The sequence below is a fragment of the Stomoxys calcitrans genome, chromosome 3 (assembly GCF_963082655.1).
Source record: "Stomoxys calcitrans chromosome 3, idStoCalc2.1, whole genome shotgun sequence".
NCBI lineage: Eukaryota > Metazoa > Arthropoda > Insecta > Diptera > Muscidae > Stomoxys > Stomoxys calcitrans.
This window is the reverse complement of record NC_081554.1, coordinates 127,647,675-127,668,562: the sequence shown is the minus strand read 5'-3', so window position 1 is coordinate 127,668,562 and position 20,888 is coordinate 127,647,675. Positions and strand designations below refer to the sequence as shown.

The 20,888-nt window shown below is 38.9% G+C and overlaps 1 protein-coding gene across 5 annotated transcripts in view; it reads left to right on the top strand.

The window, feature by feature from the left end:
* Positions 1-20,888, top strand: part of LOC106091722 (uncharacterized) — a 90,948-nt gene extending 70,060 nt beyond the window's left edge. For all 5 annotated transcript variants that reach the window (XM_059366126.1, XM_013258351.2, XM_013258353.2 and 2 more), the window contains 5 exons: positions 17,556-17,614; positions 17,685-17,841; positions 20,029-20,209; positions 20,271-20,579; positions 20,687-20,888. In XM_059366126.1, the coding sequence (XP_059222109.1) occupies positions 17,556-17,614; positions 17,685-17,841; positions 20,029-20,209; positions 20,271-20,579; positions 20,687-20,734 (754 nt within the window). In that variant the 3' untranslated portion in view covers positions 20,735-20,888. The remainder of the gene's footprint in view (positions 1-17,555; positions 17,615-17,684; positions 17,842-20,028; positions 20,210-20,270; positions 20,580-20,686) is intronic.

Below are 20,888 nucleotides of genomic sequence, written 5' to 3'. Positions count from 1 at the left end.
GAAATCACTTATTGATGTGTGAGAATATGCCCCTTCTAGGTTCCTGGTAGTAATGTTCTTCCTTAGGGTAATGTTATCATTAGGGGAGGGATGGCACCTCAGACATTTCGTCTCAAATATGGATATCAAATTAGTGTTGCACTTCCAAAGCCCTTTAATTTGAGCCGCATATTGCCATGGGAGGTAAATATGGACCGTTTGGAGGGTGTTTTGGGGCTGGGGCGGCCACCGGCACTTTGCACTGAAAATAGATATCAAATTCTTTCTTTATTCCTAACGGAAATGAAGTTCAGTTAAGGGATGCTTTAGGTCGTACCCCAAAACACTTGGCTCCGAAATTGGATTTCAAATTCGTTTTCTACTCTCAAATACCTTTCATTTGAGTCCCATTTTGCCATAATGGGTTAAATAACCCATTTCACACATCTTTAGGAGGAAAAACGCCACCTAGACTTCAACGCAAATTTTAATGTCATATTCGTAATCTACTTCCTAGTACTTTTTATTTGAGTCCCATATAGCCATGGTCGCTAATAATATGCTAATATGCCCATTTGGGGGTATTTGGAGATGGGCGACCTCCCATTTCTTGGACCTAATGTTTTATGCCATATTTGTAATCTACTGCCTTATACTTTTCACTTGAGTCCCATATTGACATGAACTTCGAATATATCTATTTAGAGTAGTTTTGGGGTTGGGGGGCCTGCTGGGTACTTGGACCCAAATTTTAATACCATATTCGTTTTCTGGTGTCCAATATCTTTCATTTGATACCCTTATTGTGTCCATCAGACAACTTTCGGATATGGGTGACGTTTTTGGCGTAAGGGGGAGGGTCCGCCTCCACCCGATATCTAAAAATTATGTAGCCTTCCGCGCCTTCCTTCACGATAAACTTACACAATCTATGAAAATTTTAAGAAAATCGGTTGAGCCAAATATCATATAATCATAATGGGCCCAATGACGTTTTCGAGGGGTGGCGTGACCCCCTATACTTCGATCTGATTTTGCATGCCAGATTCCAAATCCACTTCCGAATACCTTTCATTTGAGCCCCATATTGAAATGAACGTCCAATATGTCTGTTTGGGGTTGGGGGAGTTTTGGGATTTTAATACCATATTCATATTCTATTCTCCAATGTGATACCTATATTGTCCCGATCGGTCCACTTTTGGTTTTGGGTTGTGTTTTTGGCATAAGTGGGGGGGTCCGTCCCCCTTCCGATACCGAAAAATTATATACCCTATGTTTCCTTCCAGACCAACCTACACAATATGCGAAAATTTCGAGAAAATCGGTTCTGTCGTTTTTCAGTCTTTACGGAACAAACAAACCGAGTCCCATATATCCGTGATTAGCTAATGTGCCTATTTTGGGCGTTTTTGTGGGGGTGGGTTGACACCCTATACTTCGACAAGAATTTGTATGCCAGATTCGTTATCTACTCCCGCATACTTTTCATTTGATACCCATATTGTCCTTATCGGTCGACATATGATTTTGGGTGGTATTTTTGGGGTAACGGTGGAGGATCCGCCCCCTTCTATTATCAATAAATTAAAAAGCCTATTCCTACTTCCTGTCCATATTCGTAATCTACTCCGGAATACCTTTCATTTGAGTCCCATATTGTCATGATCGTCAAATAAAACTATTTAAAGGGGTTTTGGGGCTGGGGCGGCCCCCAGGTACTTGGACCCAACTTTTATTATGCAATTCGTACTCTACTTTTGAATACCTTTCATTTGAATCCCACATTGCTTAACGCATTTTCTACAAATTAATATACATTTGTGGGAATTTTAGACGGACGTTTTCGATTTAGAAGCATAAAAATGATTTTAAAACATATTTTGTCTTAGAAATTTTGATCAAATGAAAAAAAATTAAAATAAAGGGTGATTTTTTTAGCTATTATCTTTTTGGCATCACTGGTTTGAACACTTCACGCACGTTTCGAGCTTCGTTTCACTGTCAAACATCATAGACCAAACTCTTTAATTTAACCATTAATCGTCTCACAAACGAAATAAGGGGTGCTTTTTTGGCTATTATCTTTTTGGCAACACTGGTTAAAACATAAAAATGATTTTAAAACATATTTTGTCTTAGAAATTTTGATCAAATTAAAAAAAAATTAAAAGGGTGGTTTTTTATCTATTATCTTTTTTGCAACACTGGTTTGAACACTTCACGCACGTTTCGAGCTTCGTTTCACTGTCAAACATCATAGACCAAACTCTATAATTTAACCATTAATCGTCTCACAAACGAAATAAAGGGTGAATGTAAAATAAAGGGTGATTTTTTAGCTATTATCTTTTTGGCAACACTGGTTTAACACTTCACGCACGTTTCGAGCTTCGTTTCACTGTCAAACATCATAGACCAAACTCTATAATTTAACCTTGAATCGCCTCACAAACGAACAACGCTTGCAAGTTATTGAATTTTTAATAAAAAATGCGTTCTCTTCCATTTTATGGTCAGTTTAATCGGCCCACAGAAGCGGCTATTTGGGTTATTGTGACTAAATTTCGCACCAAATTTACATTGTTGGACATTAAACCACCAACACGCTCATGTAGAGTGCGAACTGAAGAAAATATCGCAGCTGTATCGGCCAGTGTTAATGATGACCATCAATTATCGATTCGTCGCCGTTCGCAGCAATTGCGCCTCTGTTACTCAACAACGTAGAAAATTTTGCAGAAGGATTTAGGTGTGAAGCCTTTCGAAATACTTCTGGTGCAAGAATTCAAGCCGAACGACCTAACGCAACTCATAATTTTTGGTGAATGGGATTTCGGAAAGTTGGCGCAAGATCCACTTTTTTTATCGACAAATTGTGTTCAGCGACGAAGCTCATTTTTGGTTCAATAGGTACCTAAATAAGCAGAATTGTCGACTTTGGAGTGAAGATCAGCCAGAAGCATTGCAAGAGTTACCAATGCATCCAGAAAAAGCCACAGTTTGGTGCGGTTTATGGGCTGGTGGCATCATTGGACCGTACTTCTTCGAAGATGATGCGAATCGTAACGTAACAATGAATGGTGAGCTCTACTGTGAGATGATATCCAATTTTCCCCCAAAATGTGCTAGTCAATCTAGAAAGGTTCACAAATGTTACAAATAAATAACAAATTTTCATCTTTCATAGCATTAGAGGTAGAGACCGCCATTGTGCATGAATCCATCGATGCCAAACCCACCAGTAATGGGTGGACCGGATCCTTAGAGTCTGGATAAACCATATGCTAAGGAGCAAGTTGATCAATGATTGGTCCCATGACATAAATATAAGGGAGAAAGTGGCATTGGGCACATTTTATCGCCACGCCTTTACGTGACCATCATGCGGAAATGTCGAAAAGGTCTTGGATATGGCATACAACTGGTATTGACCTCGGGGTCGGAATGATATCCCAGAGAAGATTGATTTTTGCCTGTCCACGAGGAAGACGAAGGTGGGCCAAATTGACTCGCTACGTTTCCTCAAACTTAAATAAAAGTGTCACATTCGGGAGCGTACTGAGAAGGCTAGCAGATGTTGGAGACTATCTAGACGGGCTGTAGGCTGGAAATGGGGCCTGAATCCGAGGAGAGTCCACTCGGTCCACAGGGGCGTGATAGACCAATACTTAATTACGCCTCAGTAGTTTGGTGGACTGCGATGGAGAAAAAGTTAAACGTAAGGATAATACAACAGGTTCAGAGAACATCGGCATAGTACTATGGTCTCAACCCCCTGTTTTTTTTGGTCCAAACTTTATCCGTCTTTTATTAGACTTGTAAAGCCTTATAACTTTAGAAATAGAAAGCTGATCGCTTTGTAGTCGGTCTTCTTTGTAGTTTCGATCTTCCGCACCGATTTTTTTTAAGCAAAAAAGCTTTTTGAAGTGGTCAGTTAATCAATAGTTTTTGGTTTCTGAGGTGCTTAACACTTTGTTAAAACTTTTAAAAAGTGAAATTATGTAGGCAACCTTGGTTCTGAAAACCCATTTCACTGCAAGTTACAAGTCTGGAATATCGTATAAAATTAAGAATAGACACGTCAAAATACACATACTACAAAATCGGTAGTTAAATATAAACCAGTAAGGAAAGGCAAAAGTCATAAGTCTGTATAATACCCTACAGCTACCCCATAAGTACAAAGTGGGAGATATGTGTGTTTCTGAACAAATTTTAATGGACTTCTGCGAAATGTTTCCAGATTAAACAATACGTAGTAAATTTGACAGTTGTATCTAAATCTGAACCGATTTCTACGACATTCGCCAGTAATGATGCAATTCGAAAGAAAATCCTCCCTGTTAAGTTTCGAGAGAATCGGTTAACAAATGACCACATTATTATAATATATTAGTCCAAATCGGACGAACATACATGTGGGAGCTATATCCAAATCTGAACCAATTTCAATAGGCCTTGTCTCTAGGCCGAAAAACATGCATACATGTATACAAATTAACATGGTCAGACTCGGAGGCCATCGTAGTGCTGAGGTTAGCATGACCGCCTATGACGCTGAACGCCTGGGTTCGAATCCTGGCGAGACCATCAGAAAAAAATTTCAGTGAAAAAAAATTTCAGTTAGCAACATTTGTGAAACTTCTCTCCTTATCATTGAGCTTAAACTTAAATCGAACTGCACTCATTGATATGTGAGAAATTTGCCCCTGTTCCTTAGTGGAATGTTCATGGGCAAAATTTGCATTTGCAAGCCATGGCAGAGTTCTTCAATACTAACTACCTAATAAACTAAATATTTTTAACACTGCTACCTATGTTAATAGGACTTGGGAGGAGGTATTGGATGTGACGACATGTTCGGGTTTCCATGTAACACTCTTTCTCTGACCATCCCTACATTAGGTTTAGAATAGCATGACCTGCGCCGAATCCGATAAGCTTCCGGAATAAGTTGAAAACCAACTGGACAAAATTCGAAAGACTACTCAGAAGAACACTTTGCCAATAAGATTACCAGAGTGGCAAAACGTGCCTCCTGGAAGCTTTTCTGCGAACAGGTCGATAGCGTTAATGACGCTGCTAAGATGAAAATGTTTCTCTCAAAAACCCATGTCCAACTAAAACTTTAGTATACGACATGGGAGTGAGAGCAGAGACAACAGAAGACATGCTTTTGATGAAACCCCGTTTTCCACTGGATACGACGGGACTCAAGGACACACCAGAATTTTGGAATAACGATGTTGATCGAAGGTTTATAAATACGGAATTTATGGTGAAGGAATCCTTGAAGAGCTTCGAACTGTTTAAATCACCCAGACCTGATGAAATATTTTCGGTGTTACTACAGAAGGAGGCGGACTATCTGGCGCCCCACCTGGCCAATATTTTCACAGCGTGCCTGGGACTTGAATATACTCCGAAACCCTGGCACGATGCAAGGGTGGTATTTATGCCCAAGCCCGGCAAGGCAAGTTATGTGACACCAGACTTATAAGCCTTACGTCCTTTCTACTCAAAACCATGGAACGTATTGTGGACACCATGATAAAGAGTAGGACATCCAGCGAACTGCTCAAAAACAAACAGCATGCCTATGTCAAAGGAAGGTCGGAGGAGACTGCCCTGCACGAGGTTGTGCATAAAATAGAAGAATCCTTAGATGCCCAAAACGTACACACTGGCGAAATGCATTAAAATCGAGGGGGTTTTTAACAATATGCGGACCGACACACTGATCCAATCCTTAGACCAGTACTGGCTGGACTCGGATCTTAGAGACTGGATAAACCAAATGCTTAGGAACAGGTGGATAAATTGTGTGTCCCATGGCATAAATATAAGGCATAATTAATAGAAAGTAGCACAAGGCACACCACAGGGGTATTTTATCGCCACTCCTATGGGTGACCACCATAAATGACCTATTACGGATGCTGACTGAGGAGGGGTTTGAGCCCGTCTCCTACACAGACGATGTTATAATACTTCTAAGGTTACAGATCCGAACCATCTTTGCTGAAGGGCCGAAAGGGTTTTGCATATGGCATATGACGGCTAGACCCAGAGGTCTTTAAGACCTGGTGGGCCAATTTAACGCACGTTTTCTCAATGAGACGATTTTCATATCTGACAAGGTAAAATTCTTAGATGTGATCTTGGACAGAAAACTGAATTGGAAGTGTCACATTCTGGAGCGTACTGAGAAGACTCACAGATGTTGGGCATTATATAGATGGGCCGTACGCTCGAAATGGGGTCTGAATCCGAAGATAGTCCACAGTCGAGTGTTGCAGTGTAAGAAGAAGATTAACTCCTTCTCTGAGGATGGTAAAATCCGCATCGTTTTGGTGCCGGGCCAAAACGGAGTAAGGGGAAATGAAAGGACAGACGATTTGACAGTGAAGGCCAGAGGACCGCCGTCAACAAACTTGGTTAATCCGAAGCCTTTCGGGTCGACGCAATCCGAGTTAAGGGCGTGGGCGACGAATGCGCATGCAACCCTGTGGAACAGCGAAACGGACACATAGGACCACGAGCTCACTTATGTAAAATCGGTGCGACAAGAGATAGCATGTGTAGGGCATGCGGGGAAGATGATAAGACGTTGGAGCATTTCCTTTGTCAAGGTGGGGACACTATACCAGACATGAACCAACTTAGAGGAGTTGCATGAAAAACAAGGATTTTGTATGTAGCACCGAATTCCTATCTTAGATTTTCTTTTTCGAGGATACTTTTTTGTATTTAGAGCGCAGAACAAGCCAATTACTGGCTTAGGTGAATGTCCATATTGGCATGGGGCGGATTAATATCTGCGCCCTCTATTCAACCTAACCAAAGTTGTTATTTTCTTAGTCGTGATATCTTGTGAGTCGTGATTAGAGTTGGGGGTCGTGATTCACGCTCACGCATGAGGAATTTTATACAATCACGCACTATCACGTGATCAGGTTTAGATCTCACTCACGAATCTACTACTACTCACGAGTCACGTTCACACCTTTATTCTAGGTATACAATCCATAGACATACAGATTATGTATGAGGCAGCCATTGCGGACTTAGGCGATGTGAGAATGGTTAGAGGATGGGAGCAGGTCATACAATCGCGGTATAATCGAGACGACGATAGGAAAGTTGGATGGAATGTAAAAGGTTTCGCAGTTTCGAGACGAGATCGAAGCGCTGCTACCAGCGGCGTAGTCTTGGATTGGCGCAACCCTGGTAAATCCAGCTTGAAGTGGGACAGAGTGGGCCTTGGGAACTACATTGAGGACTCAGGGTCTGAGATCTGATTCCGACTGCCTGACAATACTCCTGCAGCTGGAGTTCCGGGCGATCACGGAATGCTCGAAGGGGTGTGATGTTCACGCGATGACATAAATTGGCTATCAGGGCATGAACGGTCTTGGAGAATAAGAAGGAGATGAACGCCTTCTCTGAGGATGCCACGATCCGTATTGTTTGGTTGCCTGGCCATATCGGTGTAAGGGGGAATGAAAGAGTAGATTTGTCCGTGAACGCCAGAGGACTTCCGTCAGTAAACTTGATTAATCCGAAACCTTTGGGGGCGACGCAGTCCGAAATAAGGGCGTGTGCGACGGACGCACATGTGAGAAATAGCGAGGATACTTCTCCCTTAACAGTGAGTGAGGTCCGATACAAGTTTTAGTTCAATGGGACCGAAGGGCTTGCCACAGAGCAACGTCACTTGTTTACACGTCTGATAAACAAAGGTAATTACCTCAAAAATCTCGCCAGCATTAAGAGGGGGGATAAGCGCCGCTCAAATTTTTTCCTATTGTTCTCGCCAGAATTAAATTAAATTTATATTATACATATAAAACATTATCCATATATATTAATACTTCAAATTATACCAAAAGTGAATCGCGTTTATCGCAGAGACAACTAGGTCATCATAACGAAAAAAAATCGTCGTCGAGATGAAATTCTAACACAATGGCAATTTTCCCATGAACATTAAGGAACAGGGGCAAACTACTCAAATATCAATGAGTGCTGTCCGAATTTAGTCTCAATGATAAGCAGCTTCCGTCTTATAGTCGAGTCCAAACGGCGTGCCGCTGTTTTTGGGGATAAGTTTTTACATAGCTGCCATACCATTTTTTCAAATGGCATAGTTCCTCACAAATGTCGCCAGCATTAGGAGGGGATAACAACCGCGCTGATTTAACACTGTAGAACAGCGAAAAGGTCGTTAGGACGACGACGCATTACCAGATATGAACAAATTTAGTGGCGTGGTATGGATAACAATTAAGAATTTGGTAAGTAGCAGTGAATTTGAGACATAAGTTTTCTTTTTCGAAGTTAATTTTTAGTGTTTTGAGCGCACAACAAGCCGATTACTGCCTTAGGTATATGTCCATAATGGCAATGTCTAACATAAGTTCTTAAATGGGGGAAATAGCTATATTAGCTTGAAATTTAGGGCCTAAAGCCAATAAAAACCGTATTTATTATACGATTTCGCTGAAATTGCAAACAGTGAGTTGTACTAGGTGCCCTGACATTCGTCCTGAATGTGGTATATATCGGGCCATATTTACATATTTCTGCCATATAGAGCGGTATGCCGATTAAGTGTTTTAAGCTCGTAACAGGTGCCTTTATTACCCGATTTCTCGCTGAAATTCGGAACAGTAAGCTTTATTAAGCCCATCAATATCCGAGCCGAATCGGGCCATATATAGCTGTCATATACTGACCTATCTGCCGATTTTGGGTCTTAGGCCCATAACAAGCGGATTTATTTCTCGATTTTGCTGCTGACATATAGAACAGTGAGTTGTATTAAGAATCCCGACAATTGTCTCGAGTATAGTCCAGATCAGGGTATATTTAGATATAGCTGCCATATACACCGAATTTCCGCTCTACGGTCTTAAGACCATAAAAAGCACATCTATTATCCCATATTGCTGAAATTTGAAACAGTGCCCTGCTTTAAGACTCCCGACATCTGACCTATATATGGTTCAGATCGGACCATTTTGAGATAAATCTGCCATATAATCGATAATCGGAGCATTTATTGTCCGATTTAAGTGAAATTTGAAACTATAACTTGTATTAAGACTCCCAACCCGAATATGGACCGATCTACCGAGTCAAAATCTTAAGGCTATAAAAGCTGAATTTATTACCCGATTTCGCGATTTCGCAAAGCCCTGTAAACCCGATTAGATAAAGAAAATGGAGAAAGTTGGGAACTACAACTTTGATAATTGTCAGCAACTTTATCTACGTCGGCACCGTCGTAACCGAAATAAACGACACCAGTTTTGAAATAAAACGAAGGATAATATAGGCTAACGGATGATATTTTGTACTGAACAAGCAGATGAGTAGCAAAGCCACCTCTCGGCAGATAAAATTTACACTATACAAGACACTGAGACTACCCGTGCTGTTATATAGCTCCGAAGCATGGGTACTTGCGAAAGCAGATGAGATAGTACTTGCAGTGTTTGAGAGAAAAATCCTTCGTAAAACATATGGACCAGTTTGTGTAAATGGAGAATAGGAGAATATAGGCGTCGTATGAACCTCGAGCTATATGAGCTGTTCGACGATGATAGCATAGTTAAACGCATCAAAATACAACGTTTGCGTTGGCTAGGTCATGTTGTCAGAATAGATAAAGAAGCTCCAGCAAAGAAGTATTTTTGAAGACAACCGAAATGCGCATTTATTACCTGATTTCGATGAAAATCGGAATTGTTACTAATATAAAGCTTGTTGTCACCTGAAAAAGATATGATAAGGGTCGGCCTACATAAATTGCATAATAAATATATCCATGTTGGTGGATATCAAAAGTGTTGCATAGCCGAACATAATATTTTTCTAAAACATATATACATGTGATTAAGGGTTGCTACATAAGGTTCTCGCCTAAGCAACACCAAGTGTTGCCAGGTGTAATTTGACATATCCCTTGGATAGTTTGACATTTTCTAACGTTTGTACTCAGAACGTTTTGACGTAGCACCATCATTTGTGTTTTTTACAGTGACATTAAAAAATAAATTTGGAAAAAAAATTGCAATTTATTTGTGAACATTTTTCTGAGACTATTTTCACAACTTTCTAAGTGATTATCACGGCAAGAGTGCATTGAATAACCTGAAACTGTGTATGGCGATAAAGCACCATCCTATAGCACTGTGAAAAATCGGTTTAATGGCTTCGGTCGTGAGCTACGCTCGCTCAAAATCGAATTCCTTGAATGTCGTCCAAAAACGGCCGTTGTACCAGAGAACATGATGCCGTGCGTGAATTTATAATGCAATATCATTATGCGATAGTGATATTGCATGAACACCATGCAATAAAATAGGTTTGTTTTCGTTGGATTCCGCACAATTTAACAATCACTCAAAAAAGGCTCGTTTCTATAATAATATGTTGAAAAAAAGAAGATCGCTACAGGCGCCGTATGACAGTCAATTTTGAGTGGTACACCACAATTTGGTTGACTGAAGTCGTGCGTGAAATCCGAAAAATTAATAAGAGAAAACGAATAGGGTTCGCCATGACAATGAGAGCTTTCGAACATTGGATCCAACCAGCGCAATTTTGACCGACCACAACGTCGAATTCATGGGTCATCCGCCTAACGGCCCTGACTTGGCACTTTATTTACAAACATTATGATAAAAATGCGTGGCTAATAATTTTCTTCGCCTGAAAATGCTGTTGTGGAGGTGTCTCAAACGGAGTGGAAAGAGTGCTTCGACAATTGGTTTGAGCGAATGCAAATGTGTATAAATCACGCTGGAGGATACTTTAAAAAACAATAAAACCATTTTTGATGATAAAAATGTGTATTTTCGTTATTAGGCTAGAAATGTATATAGCAGCCCGTAATGCAATGAAATATTTTTCTTGGGCTTTTATGTTCTTCATAATTTTGAACCATTAAAATCTATCCATCTTAAATGTTTGCAAAGTAATTTACCGCTTCGAATAAAATTGAAATCGATGGATAAGTTAGACTTTTTTGCCCTTAAATCAAATCAGGGGATTGGTTTATCAAGACACTCGCCTATTGCCAATCTTTCAACAATTATGTGATTCTAATTGAAATCAAATTTTTTGAATTAAAAACAAGAATATTTACTGTTAGGGTCTTGCCATACATGCTATAGTTATTTAAAGTGATTTCCAAAAATAACAACAGGTCTATACTTTTATTTCGATTAAAATTCAGAAATTTCCCATGAATATTCCATTAAGGAACAGGGGATACATCTCTCATATCAATGAGTTCAGTCGGATTAAACTTTAAGCTCAATAATTACGATTTGAGCCCAAGGTCCGAACCGTCATAGGCGGACATAGATAAGGTTAGGATTAAGTAGTAGTCCGACATCCCTTCATCCCACAGGTATATATGACATGCTGACACAAGCAGAGTATATCTAAGCGAAGGAACCAGTCTTTCAGACATAGCTTGTAATTCAACCGATGATACATCATCAGGGCCTGGCGACTTAAAGAAGTCGAAACTTCTTATCGCCCAAAGGATTTTCAGTTTAGACACAATTTCCCTAATAACCTCCGACGAATGCATACCAGTGACAACCTCTTCTGGCGCCACGTTGTTCGTTTGAAAATTTCCCGAGAAATGTATATCAACGAATAGTTATAGTGTTTCCTCACTAAACGTTGTCCATACATTCTCTGACTTCTGAATATGCCCCACCATAATATGTCTCGAGGACAGAATCTTCCTTACCCTAAAGGCTTCAGATGTATCATCCACGGAGCTGCAGGCGGACATGCTAACCTCTGCGCCACGGTGGCCGTCTACCACAATATGGACGTGTATAATTCAAGTAAGCAATTTCAGAAACTAGATGAAATGATGCCAAATATTCTTATAAAGCCCTCAATTTTAATATTTAATGAAAAAATACTTTAAATATAATACCTTATCCGTGCCCTGTGGAATTCCGAATGGGATAATAGAAATGAAAACCCCTTATTAGTAATGTTTACATTTACAGGCATGATATTTACCGCACATTTTAAATTTCTAACGTGCGCTTCAAAATTACTGATAACAATTTTTGCTTCAAGCTTTGACATCTCTAACAATCGTAGTCAGGATTGGTTTTCTTCTTGGTCGTACATTTTACTTAAGCAACAATCCGCAGCATTCACTTCATTTGAACTTCGAAATGCTAAAGTCTATGAAGAAAAAACCCAGACATCTTTTTTCTCTTCATACACAGAGTATGCAAGTTGTCATTGTATAAAAAAGCCCAAATTTTCTTAATGTCTGGAATGTGGACACTAACGTTATGTTTATTTGCCAGTCTATATTGAGAGAAAAATCAATAGATTTCTGAAATAACTATAGTGAATGTTTAATTTAATGTGCCAAATCGCATACGTATCTTTCGCACTGGAAAGCTTAGTAAGGCTACGACATTAAAACAACGCTCCAAATTATTCAAATATTTTATGAGTAAATGGTAATCCACTATGCCAAAAATACGTGGATAAAGAAATCCTGCACCAAACCGTAGTGCCGAAGAGCTGTTTCAGACATCCGCGAATATATTAACAAAGCCTTTTTTTAAATCAACAAAGTTTGGAGATGCAGCTATATCTCACATAGCACAAAGGTCAGAATGGCTGCTCAGCTTAGAGTCTATCTTAAGCTATTCGAAAAATTTAAGTTTTTATAAATCGATGCCTACCATAAATATTTCGAAACCTGGCGAAACCGAATTTCAAATGAAAAACTGCAAATAAGAACGAACGCTACCCCTGTCGATGTATGATCATATTCTAGGTCATATCCTGTGCCAACCGCGTGATTATATAGCGAGAAACGTTTGAGGACAGCAGAAGAGAGGACTGCCGAGAATCATATGGCTCCGCTGTACTTAAAGAGAGTTAGAATTAGCACATTTATCGTGCTAGAATCAAGCAAAGGCTTTGGCTTACCATATATTTAGATAGGGAGAGCTTGTTGATATTTTTTAACTTTTGGTCTTGTTTCTGTAATATATTTAAAAATATAAAATATTTCAATTGGATAAAAAGATATAGAGGATTAAAGATTCGAGTCAAAGATAAGCAAACTTAATTTAAAGATGGTCAATTTTCTAACTTTCTCCACAAACATTGCCTTTGGAGAAAGATATTGTCCTTGATATTACTAAATACTAATGGATCGATTATCGATTGCAACTCAACTATAGTTGCGTTGCTAGAAGAAACAAGTAAGAGCGTGCTAAGTTCGGACGGGCCGAACCTTATATTCCCTCCACCATGGATCGTATTTGTCGAGTTCTTTGCGTGGTATCTCTTTTTAGGCAAACAAGGAATAATGAATTAGAACCGTTATGCTATTGGAGCTATATCAAGTTATAATATGATTCGAACCATAAATGAATTGAATGCTGAACATTGTAAGCGTCATTGTGCAATATATTTCAGCACATTCGGATAAGAATTGCCCCTTGTAGGGGCTCAAGAAGCAAAATCGGGAAATCGGTTTATATGGGAGCTGTATCAAGCTATATATCGATTCAGACCATATTGGACACGTCTGTTGACGTGTCCTGTTGTAATTTCTGCCAAATCGTATGAGAACTGCGCCCTCTAGCGGCTCAAGAAGTCTAGATCCAAGATCGGTTTATATAACAGCTATATAAGGTTATGGACCGATTTATACCATACTATGCATAGTAGTTGAAAGTCATAACGAAACAAACCCCAGATCGGTTTATATGACAGCTATATCAGGCTATGGACTGATTTCAACCATACTTTGCACAGTTGTTGGAAGTCATAACAAAACATTTCATGCAAATTTCAGCCAAATCCTAATAGCTCAAGAAGTCAAGACCACAGACCGGTTTATATGGCAGTTATATCAAGTTTTGGACCGATTTAAACCATATTAGGCACAGTTTTTGGAAATCGTAACAAAACACCTCATGCCAATTTTCAGTCAAATTGCGCCCTTTAGTGGCTCAAGAAGTCAAGATCCAAGATCGATTTATATGGCAGCTATATCAAAACATGAACCGATATAGCCCATTTACAATCCCCACCGAACTACACTAATAAGAAATATTTGTGCAAAATTTCAAGCGGCTTGCTTTACTCCTTCGAAAGTTTGAATTGCGTGCTTTCGACAGACAGGCGGACGGACATGGCTAAATCGACTAAAAATGTCATGACGATCAAGAAATTTATACTTTATGGGGTCTTAGATTTGAGGAGTTACAAACAGAATGACGAAATTAGTATTCCCTTATCCTATGATGAAGGGTATTATTGAAATTGGTATAAAGTAAAAAAATTTGTGTCAGTTTCATTTGATATCAGTGCTTTGAACGGTCAGCTACTAAGTAAATTGTAAACAGGTAATAGTGTGCTAAGTTCGACCGGGCCACCGTGGATTCTGCTAAAGATTTATACAAAATAAATTAAGTTGTAGGGCATAATTTAATTCTCCATATCAAACTTCTGTCAAACTAGCAAAATTTAAAGCTTCTAGGAACCGAAAAAGGATGAACGAGAGAGATCGGTTTACATGGGAGCTATATCAGGTTATAGACTGATTTTGGCCGTACTTGGCGCAGTTGTTGGTCATAACAAAACACTTCATGCAACATTTCAGCCAAATTTCGGCTTGTAAGAGCTCAAATAGTCAAATCGGGCGATCGGTTTATAGGGAGCTATATCTTAATCTGAACCGATATGGCCCATTTGCAATCAATGATTTGCAACCAACGATCTACATTGATATTAAGTATCTGTGCAAAATTTCAAGCAGCTATCTTTACGCGTTCGACCTCTATCGTGATTTCGACAGACGGGTGGACGGACATGGTTAGATCGATTCAGAACGACGAATCGATCGAGTATATGGGGTCTTAGACGAATATTTCGAGGTGTTACAAACGGAATGACTAGACTAGTATACCCCCCATGCTATGGTGGTGGGTATAAAAAGTATACAATTCAATGCAGAAATGGACATTTCTATAACAATTTTGCCCGTTGGCAACTCAACTGAAGTTGGATTGCAATCCATAATCGACCTATAAATATCCCATGAACATTTGCGCCATGTTATCTCCGGCACTGTTTTACCTATCCTCCATTCGATGGTAAGTTATGCAGCGCCAGATTGGTCCCGTCTGCTCCGTGACACGCAGTGGAATAATATTCAGATCTGTCAGAATATCGTTCTTCGAACTGCGACGGCCTGTCTTCTCGGTTCTCATGTGGACCACCTCCATCAAGAGATAAAGACATAACCCGTGCGAAGACATAACTAAATACATGCTGTCTAAGCAATACCTTCTAGACTGTTATCGCAAAGACCATCCAAATCATCATCTTGATACCTATCCAAAGCTCAGAAGGTAAGATTAAGGTAGATCTAAATGATCTAAAGCGTAAGGTCCAGCGCTTCAAGAAGAACCTCTAGATCAAGCGGTTCTTGACAACATTCATGCAGGCACTGTAGCAGGTGCTGTGAAAAGCTACCGGGTAGATGTGTTCTTTGGAGAACGATCGCCCTCCATTACACCTGAAGAACATAAAATCCACGCCAAACCAGAGTAGTTCTGGCTCAATTACAATCCAGCAGATGTAGCCGCTTTTAGTTTTTTGAGATTAAGATGCTAAGTTAAAAAAAAATGTTTCACAAAAAAAAAATATATAATAATAATAATTGGACAGTAAACTGTATAGTAAAATAAGAATCAATCAGCGATCGAAATTTGAAACGAATGGCCGAGTCCGTGGTCAATTTTGCGTTAGCTTTTCTTCTGGTAATTATGTACATGGTAGAATTAAATTAATGGTAGAGTCAGATGCCCAACAACAAGAAATTTGGATACTACTTTTATTTTCGCATTTTTTATATCAAACTGTTTCCAAGTTCCATTTGTGTTTCTGATAGGTGTCCATTAAGCCTTGCCTTATCATCTCATTCTTACTCTCTAGAGGCTATCCAGATCATTCTTATATTAGTTTTGTAATTCTGCCGTCTGTGTCTGTTCTTGTAGCAGTGTGTTATATAATTTGGAGTCAGCCCTGGCCGATGAAGGACTTCATCGGGTCAATCAGGTACGTACAACTACCTGTCATGCGATTGTCTATCTGTTGTAATTACACTGAAACTTGGTTAATATCGTATATCTTGATATAGCCCCCATATAGACCAATCTCTCCTGATCAGATTTTGCTGAAATTTGACGCAGGGAGTTATATTTGATTCATCAAGACCCGCGTCGAGTTCATATTCAGTTTGTGATATTGTGTCTTGAGTAGAGCTAACAAACTAACTACGCCAATAACGATTGTGCCCATACAATCGGTTGTGATAAAATCGATCGGTTTGGGTTCGATCGAGTTTACACATTTTAACATGTTTTCTTTGAAAATATGCATATTTTATAATATTGGGTTGCCCAAAAAGTAATTGCGGATTTTTCATATAGTCGGCGTTGACAAATTTTTTCACAGCTTGTGACTCTGTAATTGCATTCTTTCTTATGTCAGTTATCAGCTGTTACTTTTAGCTTGCTTTAGAAAAAAAGTGTAAAAAAAGTATATTTGATTAAAGTTCATTCTAAGTTTTATTAAAAATGCATTTACTTTTAAAAATGCATTTATTAAAAATGCATTTGCTCTTTTAAAAAATCCGCAATTACTTATTGGGCAACCCAATATATTTAACAAATTTATCGAAACTGTCGATAGTATCGACTGTTAAGGAGAAAAATATTGAAATTATCGGATAAAGCGAACATCGATAGTTTACCAGGCCTAGTCCCGGCACGGGATAGCTGTAGGCACCACATAGGCTGGTACATTGAGGTCCAATCTGTGTGGTGTTCATCGCTGGATAGTGGAATGCTCCATACGAGATGGCTGCAACAGCAGTCGCGGACAATCAGCGGTATCGAGCAGAGAGTTTCAGTGAGAGGTCGGGTGGCACCGGCTCTTACACAAATACTGAGTGCATATGATGCTCGATATGACAAGGTGAGTTATTGGCACCTTTAAATAACCATTGGTCACCCTGTTCCCGCAGCGATCGGTCCTTAGGAACGGAACGAGCTTGCTCATCTACAGGAGCATGACGAGGATCGCCACATCCACGTGCAAATGTGGTTACAACTACAACAACCAGGTCTAGTCTTGGTGCGACAAAAACACACCCGTTATACGGTTTGCTGAAATTTGGAACAGTGCAGATAGAAACATATTTGAATATTGCTGCTTTATAGAAACATCTCCCATTTTGCCTACATGCGCATTAGTTACCCGATGTCGCTGACATTTTTTAACAATGGTTTGTATAACAATCATTTCATAGCCGCTTAAGATCAAAACTCAATTAAACCTAACCATAGCAACTTAAATGTGTAAGTGAAGCTGACATAAAAGCACAAGTTGAGGCATTATCCTGAATATACATATATACATAGTACATACATTGCTTTTACTCTTCTGTCTTAGATTATATAACAATAATATCCTTTTTTTATTTTTAGTAAACTGGCCTCTTTTGATGGGAAAAAGGCAATACGAGGGGGAATACCGTTCGTGTTTCGTAAGTAGAAGTTTGGGATTGTAAGAATTGAAACATAACTGAAACGAATATTTATTCCACAAACGAATAGCTCAATTTGGACCATGGTCCTTTGGAGCCCAGCATGGATTTGCCCGCATTACAAGATGGAATTTAGAACGGCCGCCAGAACGACTACATAATGGGGATGTGGAGGCAATATTTTCTTTAATGGATAATGAATTTACCAGATCTATGTGGAATTATCAGTATGATATTTTTTTGTCTCTGTCTATTGTACAGTGGGCGACAAAACTCTACGTACGACCTTCAATTTTGCTAAAAATATTCTACTTTATCGTCTATCTGGGTTTGTTATACCATACACCACTACTGTGGTACAGGGTATTATAGCTTAATGAATTTGTTTGTAACACCGAGAAGGAGGAGAGATAGACCCATTGATTTACCTATGTTCGTCTGTCCGTCTGTCCATGTTAATTTGTGTACAAAGTACAGGACACAATTTTCATCCGATCGTCTTCAAATTTGGCACAAGAATTTTCTTGGGCCTAGAGACGAAGCTCATTGTTCGTCCGATTTGGACTAAAATTGCAATTATATCGTCATTTGTAAACCGATTCTCACGAAATTTTTTACGAGATTCTCTCATAAGTCTCGATATTATTGGTGAAATTCACACAAATCGGTTCAGATTTAGATATGGATATATATGTATATATATATATTGGGTTGCCCAAAAAGTAATTGCGGATTTTTTAAAAGAAAGTAAATGCATATTTAATAAAACTTAGAATGAACTTTAATCAAATATACTTTTTTTACACTTTTTTTCTAAAGCAAGCTAAAAGTAACAGTTGTCAACGCCGACTATATGAAAAATCCGCAATTACTTTTTGGGAACCCAATATATATATATATATATATATATATATATATATATATATATATATATATATATATATATATATATATATAAATATATATAATATAAAACTGAACATATTTCTATGAAATATATATATATATATATATATATATATATATATAATTTCATAGAAATATGTTCAGTTTTAGAGATAACTCCCATATATATACGAGGGTTACCTTTTATATATCGAAATCGGACAACCCTTGTGCTGCAATTTGCCAACTGAAAGCTCTATCCTAAAGCTTAAAATGTTTGAGGTTATACGTACTCAGACGTGTCGACATACGAGCGCTATTTATGTTGCTTACAGCAACTTAAAAGACTCATCTCGCCCAAAAATTTGAATCAAATCGTGAACATTTTCGTGCTATTATTTTTTACAACTTTCGACGTGCATTAACCCAACAACAGTTCATCGATGAACTTGATTCAATTTTTGGCGATGAAGGACCAGTGTTTATCGATGGTATAGAGAATTCAACCGAGGTCGTAGTTCACTCCAAAACGAATTTCGTGAAGGTCGTCCAAAATCAGTTGTTGTTCCAAAAACCATTGATTCTGTGCACCAACTGATATTGCCATGTGACCTATCGTGAGATTGAGACAACCTTAGGCATTAGTGGGACCAGCATACATTGCATTAACATTTGACCGACAAAAATTTGTTGGCATTGGATCCCCCACAATTTGTCAATCGCCAAAAAAAGGCTCGTGTCGATTGGTCGAAAGAAATGCTCCAAAAATACGAAACAATTGCAATTTTGAGCACTCAAAACATCGATCTGATGAGTCATCCGCCGCATAGTCCTGACTTGGCACCGAATGACTTCTTTTTATTCCCGTACGTACAAAATAAACTTAGAGGTAAACGTTTTTCGACAACTGGAGAAGCGGTCGGTGCGTTCAGAATGCATGTTTTAGAGATACCTCAACCAGAGTAGCAAAAGTGTTTCGACAATTGGTTCAGTTAGAATATTAGCCTGCATATCCAATGAGGTGTAGGGTATCAAAAGGTCGGCTTCGCCCGACTTTAGCCCGTAATTACTTGTTACAATATCTTTTAATTACTTATACAATGCATGAACAACAAGGAACAGGTGCAAACTTCTCACATATCAAAAAGTGCTGTCGGATTCAAGTTTAATTTCCATGATAAGGGGCCTCCTTTTTATATCCGGGTCCGAACGGCGTGCCGCAGTGCGACACCTCTTTCAAGAGAAGATTGCTGAAATACCATTATTTCAAGTAGCACTAAGAGGGGATAACCACCGCTGAAAATTTTTTCTGATGTTCTGCCAGGATTTGAACCCAGACATTCAGCGTCATAGGCGTAAATGCGAACCTCTGTAAAGAACCTTTAAAAAGATTATAAACAAACCTATATCCTTATAATTGTCCATTATATAAAGAAAATTGACAGGTAGCTAAATTTGAATCGTATGCAGACTTTCGCCCACTGTAGAGCTTCCGCAGTGACTAGAACAATCTACTTTATACCCCATAGATTTCGAATAACGTATCGCCTAATCTTACGCGAAAAGGAACTGCATTTCCACATCGGTGTATATAATCCCAGCAAAGAGTTGACCATGACATTTAATCTGTTGTTACATACTTATCTTAAAGTTCCTGATGTCAGACGTTGTCAAATTACTGGGTTACATGGTTGTACCTTTATGGACAAGGTATGTGTTGCACGTTGTCTTGTCTAAATCTCATTAATCCTATATTTGTATTGGTTCATAGACACGCAATGACGCCATGTACCAAGAGGGCCGAGAAGTGGTTACCGTAAACGAATGGACAGATCGCATTTATCAGCACACTCCGCAGGAGCATATAATAACAAATGTTGTTTCGGGGCGAAAAATGCGCATTCATAAATATAACTTCCCTGATACTGTCATCTGGAATCCTTGGATTGATAAGGCACGAGAAATCGGCGATTTCGGTGATGATGAGTTTCCAAATATGCTCTGCGTAGAAGCAGGACATGTTTCATCACCTGTAATTTTACTTCCCGGAACAGCCTTCGAAGCCAGTCAAATTTTGCAGGTATGTATAATAGATGGCTACAATTTGGCCCTTAGTATTTTGCCACAGACACATTCAGACTAGGAGCTCGTACATTAAAAAAGAAATTTATTTTTCTATATTTGCAGATAATCATCGAAGGTAATGTTAGCAGAAAAACTAAACGGAATCGCTAGCGTTTGAAGAATCGGAACCCATTGAGGTAAACCGATTCTTAAAAACTGGAAATGCTATGCTAAAAAATAAATGTACGAGTATACACACTTTAACAACCTACAATACAATAACTTACATGCAACGTAAATCAACTTGTTCAGTGATACAAATGAA